The 16,858-nt window shown below is 45.3% G+C and overlaps 1 protein-coding gene across 1 annotated transcript in view; it reads right to left on the reverse strand.

Annotated features, from left to right (window-relative positions):
• FAM129A (family with sequence similarity 129 member A) overlaps positions 1-16,858 on the reverse strand; it is a 48,947-nt gene that overhangs the window by 21,161 nt on the left and 10,928 nt on the right. Inside the window, exons 2-5 of the mRNA XM_027900521.1 lie at positions 3,868-3,998; positions 2,334-2,465; positions 1,865-1,979; positions 672-839 (exon numbers count right to left, since the gene is read on the reverse strand). Coding sequence (XP_027756322.1) covers positions 672-839; positions 1,865-1,979; positions 2,334-2,465; positions 3,868-3,998 — 546 coding nt within the window. The remainder of the gene's footprint in view (positions 1-671; positions 840-1,864; positions 1,980-2,333; positions 2,466-3,867; positions 3,999-16,858) is intronic.

Below are 16,858 nucleotides of genomic sequence, written 5' to 3' on the forward strand. Positions count from 1 at the left end.
TCATCCAATTTTAGAAGAGCAAGGTTTTCATAACCCTAGCAAGTCACCAGTTTAGTTGTTTTTTTTTAATTATTATTATTTTTATTTTTCTAGTCTAACATACTCAAAAAAATGAGATTTCAAACTTGTCTTTGTGCAATCAATACTGTGTCTCACACACCATTCACGGACCAGTTACAAGGTTTAATCATGGATGGGGCTTGAGCTGCCATCAAACATGTGCAGAAAGGCCAGATGTTGGATCACAAGTGATACAACACCCCAGAAATGTCCTGGGAGGCCACACTCCCTCCACACTGTACAACCTGGTCTCCTACATGGCACGTGGTGGGGTTGTTGGGGTGTCCTGTACAAGGTCATGAGACAGACTCGATGATCTTTGTGTGTCCCTCCCAACCCAGGGCATTCTGTGACTTCATGATGTGTGACTCTGGATCTGTGATGAATTTGTCAAGCTTGCAAACACAAGGGAGGGTTTGCTGTGCCATATTTAGTACACATCTCTTATAGTTTCGTATCCTCATACTGGGCCTGGATGGACTGACAGAGGGAGCAGTCCCGCTGTTCTCCACCCAAGCTCGCTTCACTGCACCCCAAATCCCGCCTGACTTCACTCCCAGCAAAGCAAGAAGCAGAGGCTGTGCTGATTCATTCCCCAGGGGGGCACTCACCGTGGTTGGAGTGTCTCACACAGTCCCCCAGCACGGCGCTGAACTCCCTCTGAGCTCCGGGCTCCGGGAAGCAGAAGTAGCTGTGCCGGGCAAAGGGCTGCCACAGGTACACCGGGAACTCCTTCGGGAGAGGGACAAAGGCTGGAGACGCCTCCTTCTCGCTCGACCCTGCACAAAAACACACCTCTGTTTGAAAGCTGCGGGTCTCTTGGGGTGGTTGGTTCTTTTCTAGACTTGGCGGCCTCTCGCTTTGTGCCCAGGGGTGGCCCAAAACTGCGCAGTCCTGGTCAAATGTCAGAATTTCACCGGATTGCAGCTGCTGGGGAAACAGTTTTCCTGGCAAGTAAAGGAAGCTAGTGTGCACAGCTCTGGTGTCTGCCACTGAGAGACCACAGAGGAGCACATGGACTTCCACATGGAAACAAACTGCATTAAACCATGTGGGAACAGCAGCGCTTCCCTTGGCTCCGGGGCTTCCAAACACACCTGCACCTAAGAACTGTCCCTTTGAGCCCTTGCAGGTGAAGCAAAGAAAGCACCAGATACCTCCAGTTCCCATGCCCTGGGAAAGGGAGTAAGGGGGCACCTCCCAACAGTCATAACTTTAAATAGGATGAGACAGGGCTTAGAAAATTAATCCTCGTCTTCAAGTGACCCTTATCCCTTTCAGTACGTGGCATTCCATTTTCCAAATCTGACTCTGCCACATGAGATCTGCTCCCTGAAAGCCTGAATTTCCTCCGTCTTTGTGCAGTGGGGGCAGGCAGGACCACAGCAGTTCCCATCCCAGAAACAACAAACTCAGCAGCAGCAGCAGCAGCAACCTTCCTGCCCCCTCTGTGGGACTCATTATCAGCTGTGAGTCAACACAGGCAGCTGGCATCTAAAAATGGAAACAAATAAACCAGGAATATTAACAAAGCCCGGGAACAATGGTGGTGTGGTTCCTGCCCTGCTTCTGCACAGTTTCCATGGCTTTGTGCCGGGGTGATGGGAGGAAAGGGAGCCTGAAATTCTCTGATTGTCAGCTGAGAGCACCTTCTGTGCTCATCCATCCTGGAGCTGTTCTCTGACTTGGGAAGAGGGCTGTGGGCATCTTCTGCCGCCCTGTTTTAATGTGGAGCCTGAAAGCCTTCCCAGAAGAGGGAACAGAGTAAGGAACAGGGCCCAGGTTTTGGCAGTTCAGGGCTTACCCACAGGATCTGGAAAATGTTTATCAGACAGCAAATTGTAATCTTCTTCTGAAGTCAGCACTTTGCCTCCTGCAAGAACAATGTGATGTTTTGGGCTGGCTCCTTTCTGGTATGCCTGGAAAACCAAGAAAGAGGGAGTATCATGAAACAGAGATTTAAGCAGAGGGAAAACATAAAATACACAACTCATCGACAAAGCCAGGAGTTGTTCTCGATGATCCTTGTGGGTCCCTTCCAAGTCAGGATATTCTATGATTTTAATGCATGGGGGTATTCCCAAGAGGGAAAAATCTTTTTGTCAGGCTGAATTTTGGACATGTTCCCTAGGCATGTCAAATCTAAAATACAGTGAAATATAAAAAAACATGTTTGAAAATACCCTCTTAGTGCTCATCTGCTGTGGGGAAGAGTCAGGGATGGAAGGGAGGGAAAAAGGATAGGAAAGAACATCCGGGGAAGAAGCACTTACCTCCTTGGTCTCAAAGCAATCCACAGTGTAGTCATTTCTGACAACGACGTATCTGTCCTTCCACTTCTTCAGATCCTCCACGAAATGCAGCAGCTCCGCCTCGTATAAGACCGTCCCCGCTTCCCCTGGGGGCTGCAAAGACACTCTGTGAGCTCTGAGATTGCTCTGGACCACTGGCCAGATGGAGGTTTTTAGTCCTACATTTCCAGAAGGCTGCTGAGAGGGCTCTGGGGTCTTCAAATTCACTTTGGAGCCATAAAAATCCCTCTGATTTGGACAGATGCTTCACGCACAAGCAAATTCTTGTAGCCTGAGCTGAGGAGGCAGCAGAAGAGCTCTGCCTTCCAAAAATACTGCCAGATTCCTGAGACAGAGGTGTGATTCTTTCAGCTGGCATGCTGAATGCGAGACCACAGAATCCTGGAATGGTTTGGGTGGAAAGGGACCTAAAAATCACCTCGTTCCAACCACCCCCTGCAAGATGACCTGTAGTTCACAAACTCCCATTTTTCACCATGTCCTAAAAACATTTCCTTGATGCAACAGAGAGTTTTATTATAAAATAGTAAGTTGTTTCTCATTTCTTTGCAGCACTTTTGCATCTGTGCTCTAGTAACTGATACACTTCTTCCTGAAAGACACAGCTCTTCTATCATCCCGCCTCTTCCATTATCCCACCTCAGTGATTTACCCGACTCCTTTCCAAAGCACTGGAAATTCGTGATTTCCCATATGGCCAGAAAATTCAGATTTTTGTATCTTCTTAACATTGAAGGCTGCATTTTCCTCTAATAAAGAGACTTTTGTCTGTCTTTTTGTCTCTCCTCTAATAAAAAACCAGCTTCCTGTAGCTCATTCCACAGAGGGAATCATTGCCCTCTTCTTCGTGGAACCCCGAGCCATGGATGAAAGGATGAATTATGTTTCCTACAAAAATCTCTTCCCTGAATGTGTGATCTCTGTCCCTAGATTTTGCAGAACCCTACAATCAGCAGGAAGCAAATAGTTTTGTCCAAGTGGCCAGCCCTCTGTACCAGAAACTTGTGTCACAGTTTTCCTCGCACTGGAATAAAACAACCAAACAGGACCAAAGCAGAGATGAACTTTCGAAGGTGAAAACTTGAAACCTGCAACCAAACATAACTTTCCCACCTCAAACCTCCACTCCAAACATCTCTCTGTGCAAACTACTGTGTAAACCTGAGTTACAGACAAGAAAATACGTGTGTAAAATGCCACAGATGCACGTTGATTATGTTTTCAGCTACCCAACATGAGAAGCTGAAAGAACACTGTGCTTGTCTACGTGGAAACTTTTAGATAACTTTAAAAATGTGCCCTGGGTTGATTTTTAGAAGCTTTGAGTAGCTGCGCCACCTCTTCACTCTTAACAGAGAAGAACAAGAGAGAAGAAGAGAGAAGAACAAGAAAGCCCAGAGCGGGCAGTGCCCGATAAACTCCCAGCTCCCAACTTCTAAATGTGTGATTTAGATAGTTAACATGTTGATTATTCCACGCAGGAGAGCTCTCCTACCTTGGTTTTCAGGAAGCAGGACTGGGAACGCTGGTGCTGCTCCAGCTCCTCCTGCACGTGCCTGCAGAAGGCCACGGCGTACTGGCGTCGGTAGTGGGGGCTGAAGTTTTTGATGATGGCCTCTGTTTTTCCTGGAGCAGAAACAGAGATTTAAGTGTATTTCAGGTATGTGGCTTCACAAATTGAAGTGCAAAACCAAAGCACATATCCCCAGAGGCCAAAAATTCTTCTCTTTGGGAAAGAGAAGCCTCGGCGTGACCCAATTGTGGCCTCCCGGTACCTGAAGGGGCTACAAGAAAGGTGGAGGGACTCTGGGCAAGGGGGAATGGCTTCCCACTGCCAGAGGGCAGGGTTGGATGGGATATTTGGGAAGAAATTCCTCCCTGTGAGGGTGGGCAGGCCCTGGCAAAGGTTGCCCAGAGAAGCTGTGGCTGCCCCTGGATCCCTGGAAGTGTCCAAGGCCAGGTTGGACGGGGCTTGGAGCACCCTGGGACAGTGGAAGGTGTCCCTGCCAATGGCAGGGGGTGGCACTGGATGAGCTTTAAAGTCCCTTCCAATCCAAACCATTCCATGAAAATCCTGCCCAAGCGTAGCAAGGACCTCTTGCTGCACAGATCAGGAAAACCTTGGAGATACATTCAGAGGGAATTTGTCCAGAAGAACACTGGGTGTGAGACACTGTTTTCCTTCTAAGAGTGAGCAAAACATACCCCAAATCCATTTCTCCAAGGAAAGATGCCTCTCCCTGGGACACGTTGCCAACAGAGCCTTGGGGTTCAAGGGCTGAAAGGGTTTTCAAAGCAAACCAATAATACTGGCTAATGTTCAGACATATTAGCCACTTTTATCACTTAGTGAGATTTTAAAGCTGACTCAAAGCCCTGCAGAGGATTTTTCTAGGCTTGGGTGCTGCAGTCTGGTCTTTGTTTTAATGTAAACAGCTCCTCAGTCGGGCTGCATTAAACACTAACCTTGTATTGTCTCGCTATAATCAAGGTCTCATCAGTAGCAGCAACAGCAATAAACACACTGGCAGTCTCATTTCTGAGAATCTTAAAAACAATTTGCAAGTAATTAACTCATTAACGCTCCCAAAGAAATAATGACGCTTTGCAGACAGGGAAGATGAAACTATTAGTTAAAGGCATGTGCATATATGAGACTCAGAAGAATCTGTGGCAATGCAAACACCACCTGGGCTATGATCTAGAGAGCATCCCAAACATCCCTGATATCAGAGAGATCCTCTTCTTCTTGGCATTAAGGAGCTCCATGCCAAAGGGCTTTTTCTGAGCATACAACAGACAACTCTCATTTCACATCTCAAGCAGTTCTGGTGCTTTCAAACTTTCATTTTGTTCCTCTTGAAGAAAAAAATACCAGATTCTCTGTATGAGACCAAAAAAACGGGTAGTTCCCAAAATAAGGTTCCATGAGGTCTCTCTAAACCAGGAATGGCACTCAAGGGCCAAAGAGGGGAACTGTGACCTCCAGAGTTCTGGAAAAGCTGAACCACCTGCATCCTACAATGATTTATATTCCCCTTACTGATAAACTCCTCCCAGCACTGCCACCAGAAGGGATTCACTGAGAGTTTCCATGAGATTTCTGTGTTTTACACCCTGGGCTGTGGGTCTGCAGCAGCTCCAATGAGATCAGGGAGAGCTCTTGACAGATTTGCAGTTTCAAGCACAGTCCTTCTAAATTAACCACGCAAAACTTCCTGTATTACTGCTGGTTTGACTGCCATTTCTCACTAAAAAAAAAAAAAAAAAGCCAGCAGAGTTCTCAGAACTTTTTTTCATCTTGAATAATTTTAAGTATGGTTAAAAAAAAGCGGAAAAACCATGGTTCATACCATGGAAGTTAGGGAAGTTTGTCACAGATTTAGTGGTGGGACAGCACAGGGTGACAGTCTGGACTCCAAGCCTTCAGTTTTAAGACAGACTTTCAGAGACCTCCTGATTACAGGATGTGCTTGGGTATAATAGTAGGATATGGTGCTACTGGAGCAGAAAATCCCAGCCCTTTAAAAACCAGCCTGCTCTGGGCAGAGGCATAAACTTCTTCTCCAAATAAGGACAAAGCTTCCCAAAACCTTCTTTAGAGCATTTTTTTTTTCCCCTCTGGTCCCAGCCAGCAGTAGGATGTTGTTGGCCCCGGCCCTGGTGGGGTTTCCTGCTCAGGGTTTGCCCCTATTTTCCACCGTGGCTTTTTCTTTTCCAGCTTGTAGTGGCCTCTTAATCTGTTACAGAGGGCCCTGGGACACTGGACCTCATTTGACTACTGCCTGCATCCTGTAGTAAAAATTTGTAGAGGAAATGGGACAAAGAACAGAATTCTGGTGTTGGGAAAAAGCTTCCAACAATCGCAGGAAATATCTGTAATTTTTGCAAAAGTCTTTCAATTGTGGCTAAATGGCCTCAGAAGTGTGAGCCTTCACTGTCAACATTGCTTAGATCAGCTTGAGGGACAATGACTGAAGAGAAAGGAACTATGCAATTCATAATATATATGTGAGATACATGACACTGATGGCATTTTTATGTGCAGACTCTGTTTGCAATCAACCGAAACATGAATTGAGGAGCAAACGTTTCAGGCCTTTTCTCCCGGTCTTTGCATACTTGTTGCAAAGAATTTCTGCATTAAAAATACTCCTCCCTCTTAAAATTAGAAGAAAAGTTTATTTAAAGAGACTGTGAGTGGCACCGCATGAGGACCTGGCTCGACAGGAATCTCAGCACTACCTGGGGGTGGGAAGAGAAGTGGATGGACCCTTGAGCCATTGTTCACCCACGGATCTTTAAACTCTTTTGGTTTACAGAAGATAAAAATACACTATCTGAAAATAAACACGATGGAAACAGTCATGAGTAACAGAAACTCTTCCCATGAAAATGACAACACGGGGCAACTAAGAGATAAAATACTCCAGGGCAGTTGAAAAATGAGTTCCCCTGATTCTTTTCCCAATTTAGTGTGGCTCGCTCAGTCAGAGCTGTTTATGTGGAGCGAGGCCAACTTTCCCACTCGGTCGGTCTGGCAACGGCACAGCTCCAGCCTGTACAACTGGGATGTGAATCCCAGCAGCTGGGATGTTTATCCCAGGGGAATGCAGGGCTTGGTCAGCTCCAGGAGAAGCCTCCATGCAACCTCCTGATCCTGGGCAGGGCTGGGAGTTGGACTCAGTCGTCCCTGTGCTTCCCTTCCAACCCGGGGTATCCTGCAATTCCACGAACCAAAGTCACCACCAGGGAAGATAATAGTGGTGGAGGTGGAAGGAATTCTGTCAAATTATTGTGCTGAGGGGTCCATTCCCCCTTTGTTGAGAGTTTAGAGCCTGCTCCAGAACCAACCTTGCTGATGCTTCACGACACATCCCCTGTTCTGCAGCACAAGTTACGATACATCTTTTGAGGCTTAAAAGCAAATGTCACTGTGCTGAGAAACAAGAAACAGCTACCACATTGTCCCACTGGAAATGAGTAATCATCCCCCAAAATGGATTCCTCTTGCTTTCCCACTGCCTTTGACCTTCTTAACTGTGTGACACCCTGCTGGACACTTGTATGGAACTCCCAAGCCCCCCAGCATGGCCTCAAATACTCGACTTTCTAATGTGGGTTTCCCTGCTTTTACTGAAATAAACTGAAATACAACTTTAAAAAGCAAGGGCAGCCTTTGGCAAGCACTCTCAGGAATTCCTGCTGGTCTTTCCACTGGCTTCCACCCTGGTGGCACAGCCACGTGCAGCCGGGAGAGGCTGCCCTGCCACACTTTGTTGCTCTCAACAACATGTTGCCAAGTGGCCAGGAGAGAGACAGGTCAGGAAAATTCAGAAAAAAAGGCCAGAAAACAACAATGTCTTGGCTGGCACAGAGCAGAGGGACTGCTCACGCTCACCACACCCGAGCCATGTGAAAGTTAAGGATGGAAAGAAGCAAGGACTTGCCACAAAAGTTATTATTTCACTTAAATATTGGTGTTTGCTAGTAAACTTTGCTTCCAAGAGCAGCAAGATGATCAAGACCCTTCCTCCTCAAAGCACAGTTGCACTTTTTGGGTTTTCAAAAGGGCACCATGACCAGTGATACAAATCTCTTTGGAGGGCTGGGGGATATATATTCTTAAACTATTTATGCCCCTTGGAAAACACACTTTGTGCCCCAGGGGACATGAGCTGTAAAAAGGTAGGTTATTTGCCATGTTGAAGCAAATCCTGGACAAAATAAAACCTCGAAGAAATAAGCATTGTGTGTGCTGAGTGTCAGAGCATCCAGCACTTCCAGCAAGTGAAGTGGTGAGACAGAGCAGGAACAAATCACTTTGTTTTCTTCCACCAAGCCACAAGCAAATTTTTCAGAAATCAATGTAAAATGATCAGCTTCCCCAGCCAGGATGGAACCCACAACTGGGGACGTGTTTTAAGTGATAAACTCTAAACGTTACTGCGTGCCTTGATGTTATACAGCAAATTCAGTACTGAGAGCTTAGAAATTACTACTCATCAATCCTCCTATCCACATCCACAATCTAATTCTCATGACCCTTCAAGGCAGCAGCAAAATGAGTTAACAAACTGATTTCAGTGTTCAGCTCACGGGCCAGTTTCATCCCAAGTCCAAGTCCAACACAACCTTTGATCGAGGGAAACACCTCAGATTGCAGATGCTCCACCTGAGCCCTGTGGAAGCAATTCCCTTTGGCATATCCTGACAGTGCCCACCACCTCCCAGTGCTCTGGGGATAGTGCACCAGGAACTAACAGCAGTTGGTTCCCTCTTTCCTACAGTGGAGTATTTACAATACCACCCAGGAACTGTTTAAAAGTAAAGTGCTCCCAGAGTTTACCTCCATATCCAGGGAGGCAATACAATCTACTCTTTTTGCTGTTGGAAGCAGAGCTCAGTTTGATCTTTATTTATAGAAAAGCATTTCGATTATTTGTGAGTCAGGACTCCATACCTGTTCTGACAAAAAGGGAGGACAGGCACAAATCCCAGGCTCTGCTCACCTCTCCACAGGTTTGTTTGTGCTCAGTCAAGCCAAGTGGAACCACCCCTTTCTGTTGCCCAGAAAGAAATGTGTGTTTTGCACCTGATAAAATATTCTGCTCTTATTAAAAACTTACAATGCTGTAACTACCCAGGCCCAGATCATCAACTGGCAACACAGCCACTGAGTTACACCAGTACAATTCATCTGGGGTCACTCACCCCAAACTCAGTGCACAGGAGAGGATAACACCCATCACCTTTTTTTTTTTAGTCATCCTCTGATTAAATCTCAGCATATAAGCACTCCTTGGGTGCTCAGTCCATCTTCTCTAGAGGAAGAAATCAATGCTGTCTCATGAGAAAAAAAAAAAAAAATCAGATTTTTTTTCTCAAGTTTGTCAGCTGAGACCATGAGTGGGAAATCTGTGCTCCACCAGAAGCGAAGCCTCTCTCTCACAGCAAACTAAACACACACATTGGTAAGTTCATGTAAACTTGATCCACGGCAAAGGAGGTGCCAGAAATAACAGGCTCCATTCCAGCCTTGTAGATCTCCTTTTCTACAACTGTACCCAAGTGCTTTGCTCTTCCTCAAGCGCTCTGCCAAACGAGGCTGGATTTTGCACTGACATGGACAATTATCCCATAGATTCCAGAGGTTTATATACTTTTAACATTCCCCTCAGGCAATTTCAGGAGCATCCCATGCCTCAGAGGAAGCAGACAGACCTGAGTGAGACAGACCTCATAAATTCTAAAAAAAAAAAAAGCTTGTTTTTCGAAGAGTAGCTTGTGATTCAACAATTAAACTCGCTATTTTAAATTAATTCTGAATATGAAAAAATGCAAAACTAGATGCAGAGGGCTGATCCTGTGTAAACACAGACTGGCTCTTGGGTCATACTTGAGGCTCGTTCCTACAGACAGCTTTCCTTTCTCCTTTCCCCTTTTCCTGCCAGATCAGGGTTCGCCTGGGTCTGCTATAACCTGGAACTCTCTGGAGGACATCTCCACTTCAACCATGCTATTTCCATGCTGCATCCTCCACAAGAAACCTGTGATTCCCTGAGATGGAATCTTATTTGAGATCAGCTGCAGTTGAGATGGAAATGCCCAGGGAAGTGGATTTAGTATCAACCTATGGCTGTCAAGCAACAGGCTGGGGTGGCACAGACCTCGTGCCCACCTGAAACACCTGCCTCCAGCGGGTACATCCTCTCCTTCAGCACCTGCACTTCATGCCAGCCCTGGGACAGCACCTCCCCAGCTTCTCCACCCCTTCTCCCACACGGGTCACCTCTGGTGCCGGGGGAAAAGGATGGACAACCTCTCCAGATGGAGGCAGGTCCTGCACAAGCAGCTCCACCGGCACTCAGAGGGGAGAGAAACACCACTGGCAGTGCTATGGCCCCCCTAAACACGTGGGTCTGGAGCAGGGGGTAGGGAAAGCAATGGCAAGGAGTAGAATTTTAAGCTCAGAGTGCCTGAATTGTGACCAGTGAGATCAGACCCTCCTCTCTCACGCAGCAGCTGCCAGCCCTGCAACACTCCTGCTGCCAAGTCCTTGTTTAGGGGAGAGGGAAGATTTCACAAGTTGCCTTTGCACTTCTGACAGGTTAAAAAAATTCCTAATAACCAGGGATTACATAAAGGCCAAGGCTTGTGGTTAATCAAGCTGAAACAAGCCCAACAAGCCCTTTATTGATAATGGGGTGAGAAGCAGCAACGCTGTTTACAAACAACTACCGACTAGAATATGGTCTGACAGTACTTTCTTTATGAGCACTGGAAGAACTAGGGATTTAATAAAACAGATTAATCTAGTTCCTGGGGCTCACAAGGAGCTAAACTGTGTTCTGTAGTAAGTAAATTTGAGGACAGTCAATGGTTTTCAAGTTTGGTTTTGTTTTTTAAGTCCCTGAGCCACTAATGGGGCCACAGACACCAGGCATTGTCTTGAGCAGCTTTCTCCACTCCAGAGCTCAGCATCACATTACACGTCACAGTAGGTCACACATAAATGTTCCTTGGGAACATTTAAACAGCTTTCCAAAAAACATAAGCCAGTGCTGCATCACCCTTTAAATCAGGATGATGTATTCCCTCTCCCCTCCCTTTCGGTGACAGCAGCCAGTTACTTCACTGCCCAACCATCCCCAAGGCAAACTAACAATAAAACAGTGTCACACTGGAGACACAGATAACAGAAAAAAACATCTTCATGATACTGGTGGAAGGTTTTCCTGACTATATATATATATATATATTTATATATGCATTTATACATCACACACACCCTCAAAAGATTTATGCTGTGCAATGCCTGGCGAGTGCTCATATAGATTCAGGAGAGATTTTTACTGATTTCTTTTTTCTTAATTACTTTGCCAAATTTTGCCATGCCACATGGCTCTATTACAAAATTTCTCAGAGGATTATATGGCATTGGACATCACTATGAGTACACACATACACACACACATCTTTCCATGCAGTGCTTCATTTATGCTGAGGTTTCCTTACCTTAGCCTTAAATTCCCTTTATTCCCTTTGCATTCTTAGTCCTTTCAGCACCAGTCTGGTGTAAGTCAGCCCAGATGGACTCCTCAGAGTACCTTTCCCACAAAGCATCACTTTTTAAGCACTGTAGCAGAAGGTTATTATCCCATGGTAGGATTTTATTCCCTTTCTCTTCATCAAACACACAAACTCCACGAAATGGAAGGGGGCTACGAGTGGGTAACAAAAAGAGAATAAAGGTACCATCAGGTCCCCTTTCCTTGCCATTTTTCTGACTGAGTCATAAGGTGTTTGATTCTCTTTTGGCTCCCATACGCACTGAAAGTGAACAAATATCATGACTTCCAAAGGATTTTGTTTGTGCAAAACAAGGGCAAACCCAAGATTCATCTCTGAACTGAAGTGAGCAGAGGTCTCCAAGCATGGATGTTTATTCTGATGGTTTTCCAAGACCACGACCACGTCGCTTCACTTCATCCCAGGCAATCCTTTCAGCCACAGAGCTCCCCCTTGTCACTCCGAACCCCGAAGCACCAAGTGGGAAAACACACAGATTTGAACCCAAACAACTGGCACCGTTCAGACGTTTGAAGGCCAAGGCCGTGCCCATGTCCCAGGTGTGCCAGCTGGGGCCATTTTCCAGTCTCATCTGTTTTTCTTTGCTCAGGCCAGCACCACCTCCCCCCGGGGCTCTGCAGGGCAGCAGCTGTGGAAGGGTGTTTGGAGGGGGACAAAGAGCCAACCCTCTGTAAAAACCAAGAATCGATTTTATTCCTCTTCCTCCTCTTTTAAAAAGGAATATATATATATATATATACACACACATATATATATATATCTCAAGCTTTTAATAAAATTTTGTATGACAGGAGGAGGAATATGTAAAATGCAGTTCACACTCCAAGGAATTTTTTTTACCCCACCTCCCACTTTACACTGAGCTTGCACAACGAAAATGGAATAGTATTTCCTCCACACTGCATTTTTATGCACTATTTCAGGCTCTCACTAATTTCATGTTATAATACTGGAATATGAATGCAAGAAAATTTAACTGTTGTCACAGCAAAACCCTGGGGAGAGGATTGGAGGACTTGCTTCGTAAAACTTAGAAGTTTGAGTGAAGCATCATTTAAAAATCTGCTTAACCTCACATATATTTTGTTGTCACAAGGCATGGTGATAGAATGGGATCACTTTCTGATGCCACTTGGACTGTGCTGGCCATAAAGGTGCTACAGGAGGAATTGTTCAAGGCTGACACAACCCACAAGACAAAAATGCTCCACAGCACTACACCGTGGTTAATCGTTCACCAAGACAATTTCTCCTTGCTGATAGTTTGCTTTCACATTCAGAAAAAAAAAAAAAAAAGATTATATCCTTAAACACATTTGCTAAAATAACCTGTTAATTATTCGTTCCTTTCTCAGCAGAGTTTCTACCTTTGATTCTTCTGGACTAAAGCTGGTACCTAACTAATAGAGGTAAACTTTCTTCTAACAAGCCAAGAATAATTCCAGAGATTTTGTCCCAAAAAGGGGTCAAGTCAAAATCCAAACACAAGCCCTAACTTTGTGCAGCTTCAGCAGTACCGAAGATGAAGGATTATCTTTGCATTCCCCAGGTCTGCTCTCCTGCGACCCACCAGTGCCAGCAATCCACATCACTAAAGGCACAAGAAACACCCCCAGGTCACCAGGGCATAGGTTAGAGGAATTAAGAAAAAAAGGAAAAAAAAAAAAGAACTGTGCTCAGAAATAATTTGAGGTAAATGGCACAGAGGACACATACAAAGGAAGACCTTTATGTTACAGTCACTCCTGAGGGCTTGAAGGTCTCTTTGTTCCAGCAGACTGTTGGGAATCATTTATTTTCTTTCTCAGGCTTCTATTTTTAACCCCTAATTCAGAAGAAGGCCGGAGCCCCACTGAGTGTTTGCCTGTGGCTCCCCAGACAGGCACAGCCACAGTGTTCCCCCACTGTGAGGGGAAGGGGGTGACACACAGCTCTGCAGGTGGAGCTGCCTCATTTCCTCCACCGAGCTGCTTTCACCAAGGTCCACTCACAGAGGGTGCAATCCCACCCCGAGGGGTTACATCCAGCCACCTGTCAGTCTGCCAAGGGCTGTGCATTATCCTCCTTCTCCCTGGAGGAGTTTCAGTTCCTCAGTGCTCGTGAAAGCATCACTGAAGACACAATAGGGTTGGTGCTGCTGTTTGTTTGCTCCATTTCTGAGAAGGCTTCCCTGGAAGAAGCACCAGAAGCACCACTCATCATTGGCCATCTCACTAAACGTGTGTTTGAGGCTCCTCCGCCTCAATGTTTCAATGCTCCTTCCTTTTTACCAAAAAAAAAAAAAAAAAAGATAAGTTGCCTCATTTCCTCCCCATTTATCTTTCGTGTTCAGAAGGACTTGTGACAACATGACACGACTTGAAAGGAAAAAAAAAAAACAACCAAATCAAAACCACCTCTTCTTCCAGCGCTGTGTTTGTACAGCGGGGCCACGTGAGCTCCCGGGCTCAGAAAAGCAGCTGGGCAGGTTATTAATAAGGAGAGGAAATTGGTTCCTGAGAATTTACTTGGAAATGGGTCGGTGAGAGCTCTCCTGCAGGTTCCCCAACAACCCTATGCCTCTCAAGGTCTTCAGCAGGACCTCAATGAATAGACAGACACAGCAACGTGACTTGCTCGTCCAGCTTGACTTGTGACAACACATAACCAGAAGATAATTTAAGGCTTGGTTTTATGCCCATGGGGGCAATTGTTTAATCAGTGCATTTAACAGTTTGCTTTCATCACTCTTGCCTTTGTATGATTGGTTATAGAGCTCTGGTTTTGTGAGTCTCAGCTCTTCCATCACGGCTCTCCATAAAGGTCTTCCCTCAGTCCAGTCTGAGTTCCTGTTGATGTGGACACTGATATATCCTCTCCTTCTGGAGAAGAAAATAGTCCTCTGCTTTGTTTGGCCATATAAAACTTAAGTTCTTCATCTTTCTGGGTTTTGCAAAATGCACCAAGAACAAACCAGCCCTAAGAATGCAACATTCAAGAGCTGACAGGAATGAAACAAAACAGCTTCTGTGTGATAGGAGTTTCATCTGGCAAATCTATGTCTGTGAGATCACATTTTCATTTTGTGAAGGCAGAAGTAATCGCTAGTGATGCAACTTTAAACATATTTAGTTCCTGTCTCCTCAGTGGCTCTTAGAGCAGAGGTTAAAGCAGAGTGTGTGAGATGGTCTGGTTTTTGCTGCAGCCTCTGCAACGAAGTTCTGCAGAGCAAAAAAAACTTCCATGACCTCATGGAAGTGTCCAGTATCCACGTCCTGCCATTAACACAGCAAAGCTCATCTGGAGTCTCATCCAAATCTGAATCCCTCCAAAAGGCTGCCTGCATTTCCTCACTACAACCCCATTTCAAGCCATGTTTGCATTTTTTTCTAGGGTGGCTTCAAGTCAACCTGTGGCTTCCTGAGAAATGAAGGCAGGGAAAACCACATAAATCCATCTTCTATCATCTTCATTTGGGCTGATGGGCTTCACCAGCCTGATGAAATGAGGGATGAGCCCAGAAAAAGTATTTTCCCACCTAACAGCACCCAGTGTAGCTTCAAGAGCTTTTGAATCCACAATAACCTTTCAGAGACTTCTCTACCCTTATTATTACTTCTAAAGACCTTTGCTATACATACACAGTGCACCTCTTATGATGAGATGCTACTTTAGGCCACCTGCTACTCATGCACCAGCAAACCTTTTTGGTACCCTGGGACACTATTTCTTTGCTATTTACCCTTTCAAGCATCTCAGAGCCTCACCAACAGTTCCACCACAGGTTTTGCATAAGCTCAGCAGCTTCACACAGATTGTCAGGCTGTTGGTTAATGAAAAAGCAGAGCAGTGAAAAGGATGACAAGAACAAGAACAGGCCAGCGATTCTGCAAACTCTGCTCACAAACACTGCCAGTATAATTCGTGGATCCTTTTTATTTTTCAGTGAAAAATAGAACTTGGAGAGACAACGCTGCAAAAGAGCATCTTATGGTCTCTGCTCTGCTCTGAGCTCTACCAGTAGAGATGGACCAAACCTACAGAACCAAATCAGCCTTCTGGCTCTGAAAGTTTGGGTCTAAACGGAGTCACAGCAATTTCTTTGCAAGCTTCAGGAATTCCGAGGCCAGGACAACAAAAGCCAGGCCTCACCTTTATAACCCCTGCTTTCCAATTCTGCTGGCAGGCACATCCTCCGAGGGACACGGGCCTTGGCCAAGAGCCACAAACCCCACAGCCCAGGAGGTGACAGCCTCCTTGCAGCCTCTTTAGAGCCAGTAATGAGGGTTATGTCCTTGTGTTGGAATGACTTCCCTTCCAGAAGTGCCTCTGGCACTGAGAGGACAGCACACGCTGAAGATTCAAAGCCACGGGAAGAAAGTCAGAGGAGATAATGCAGCCCTGCCTTCCAGAGTGAGCAGATACCCTGACACGCTTTTTAAACTCTTGATTTCCGAGGCTTCCTCTGATTTGTAAGATACAGTATCTTAAAATCGAAAGAAAACACAGAATTACAGTCAAGAAACAGATAAGATACAGAAGTAAAGCTGCTTCATTAGCCAGCAAATGCAGTGTGCTGTTTAAATAAAATTATTTAAATAAAAACAAACGTCTCTTAAATTTGCATTTTCTTGCAAATCTGCTCTGGAAAACTCCTTTTTAAAACATACACTCTTTGCTTCTCTACTGTATATAAATTGCATATCTTCTGATTAACATATTCTTCAGTCTGGAATAATCACACATCAGAGAGATGCCTAATAAGCTCATCTTTAAACTCTGCAGAACTTAAAAAAAAAAAAGATCCCAAGCGTGTTTTATGAATATACAGTGGCATCAGCTGACAGGTACATAGCACAGCCCATATTATTGTGGTTGCAACCAGGAACCACATGAATGGACATTACGGGTTTGCCTTTGCATTATTCAAGACCACGGGACTTCTGAAGGAAAGCAAAAGTGTGTTCCAGAACTCTGAGACTTCACTGTGGTGAGGGTAAAAGGAAAATAACCACACAGTATGGCAAAGAAAATGCAGGATACGGGCAAAACTGCATTTTATCAGCAGTGTGCGCTTCACTGGAAGACTCCATGAGGTTTTCAGAATCAAACAGCTGCTATGAGAAGCAACAATGAATAGAAACACTTGGATTTACAACCAGCATTGACAAAGAAATATTTCCAGTTACCATAGCCGTATTGTTTTAGACTTACATCAGACAAAAGCTATTCCAGCAGGAAAACCCATCTTAGCCAACAGCTGGAAAGCTAATAGCTTGACTCTGGAAGGAAAGGGGACTTACTGCTTTTTACAGATGTCTCCACTCTCATCATCCAAAAAGAAGTTAAAGCTATGAATAGAGAGATGGGTCCCATCTGAAATACAGCTTTCACATCCTCCTGGGGCTGTGCAC

This window comes from Empidonax traillii, unplaced genomic scaffold (genome assembly GCF_003031625.1).
Source record: "Empidonax traillii isolate 1590-97213 ecotype Southwest subspecies unplaced genomic scaffold, ASM303162v1 scaffold734:size1267433, whole genome shotgun sequence".
In the NCBI taxonomy this organism is placed as follows: domain Eukaryota; kingdom Metazoa; phylum Chordata; class Aves; order Passeriformes; family Tyrannidae; genus Empidonax; species Empidonax traillii.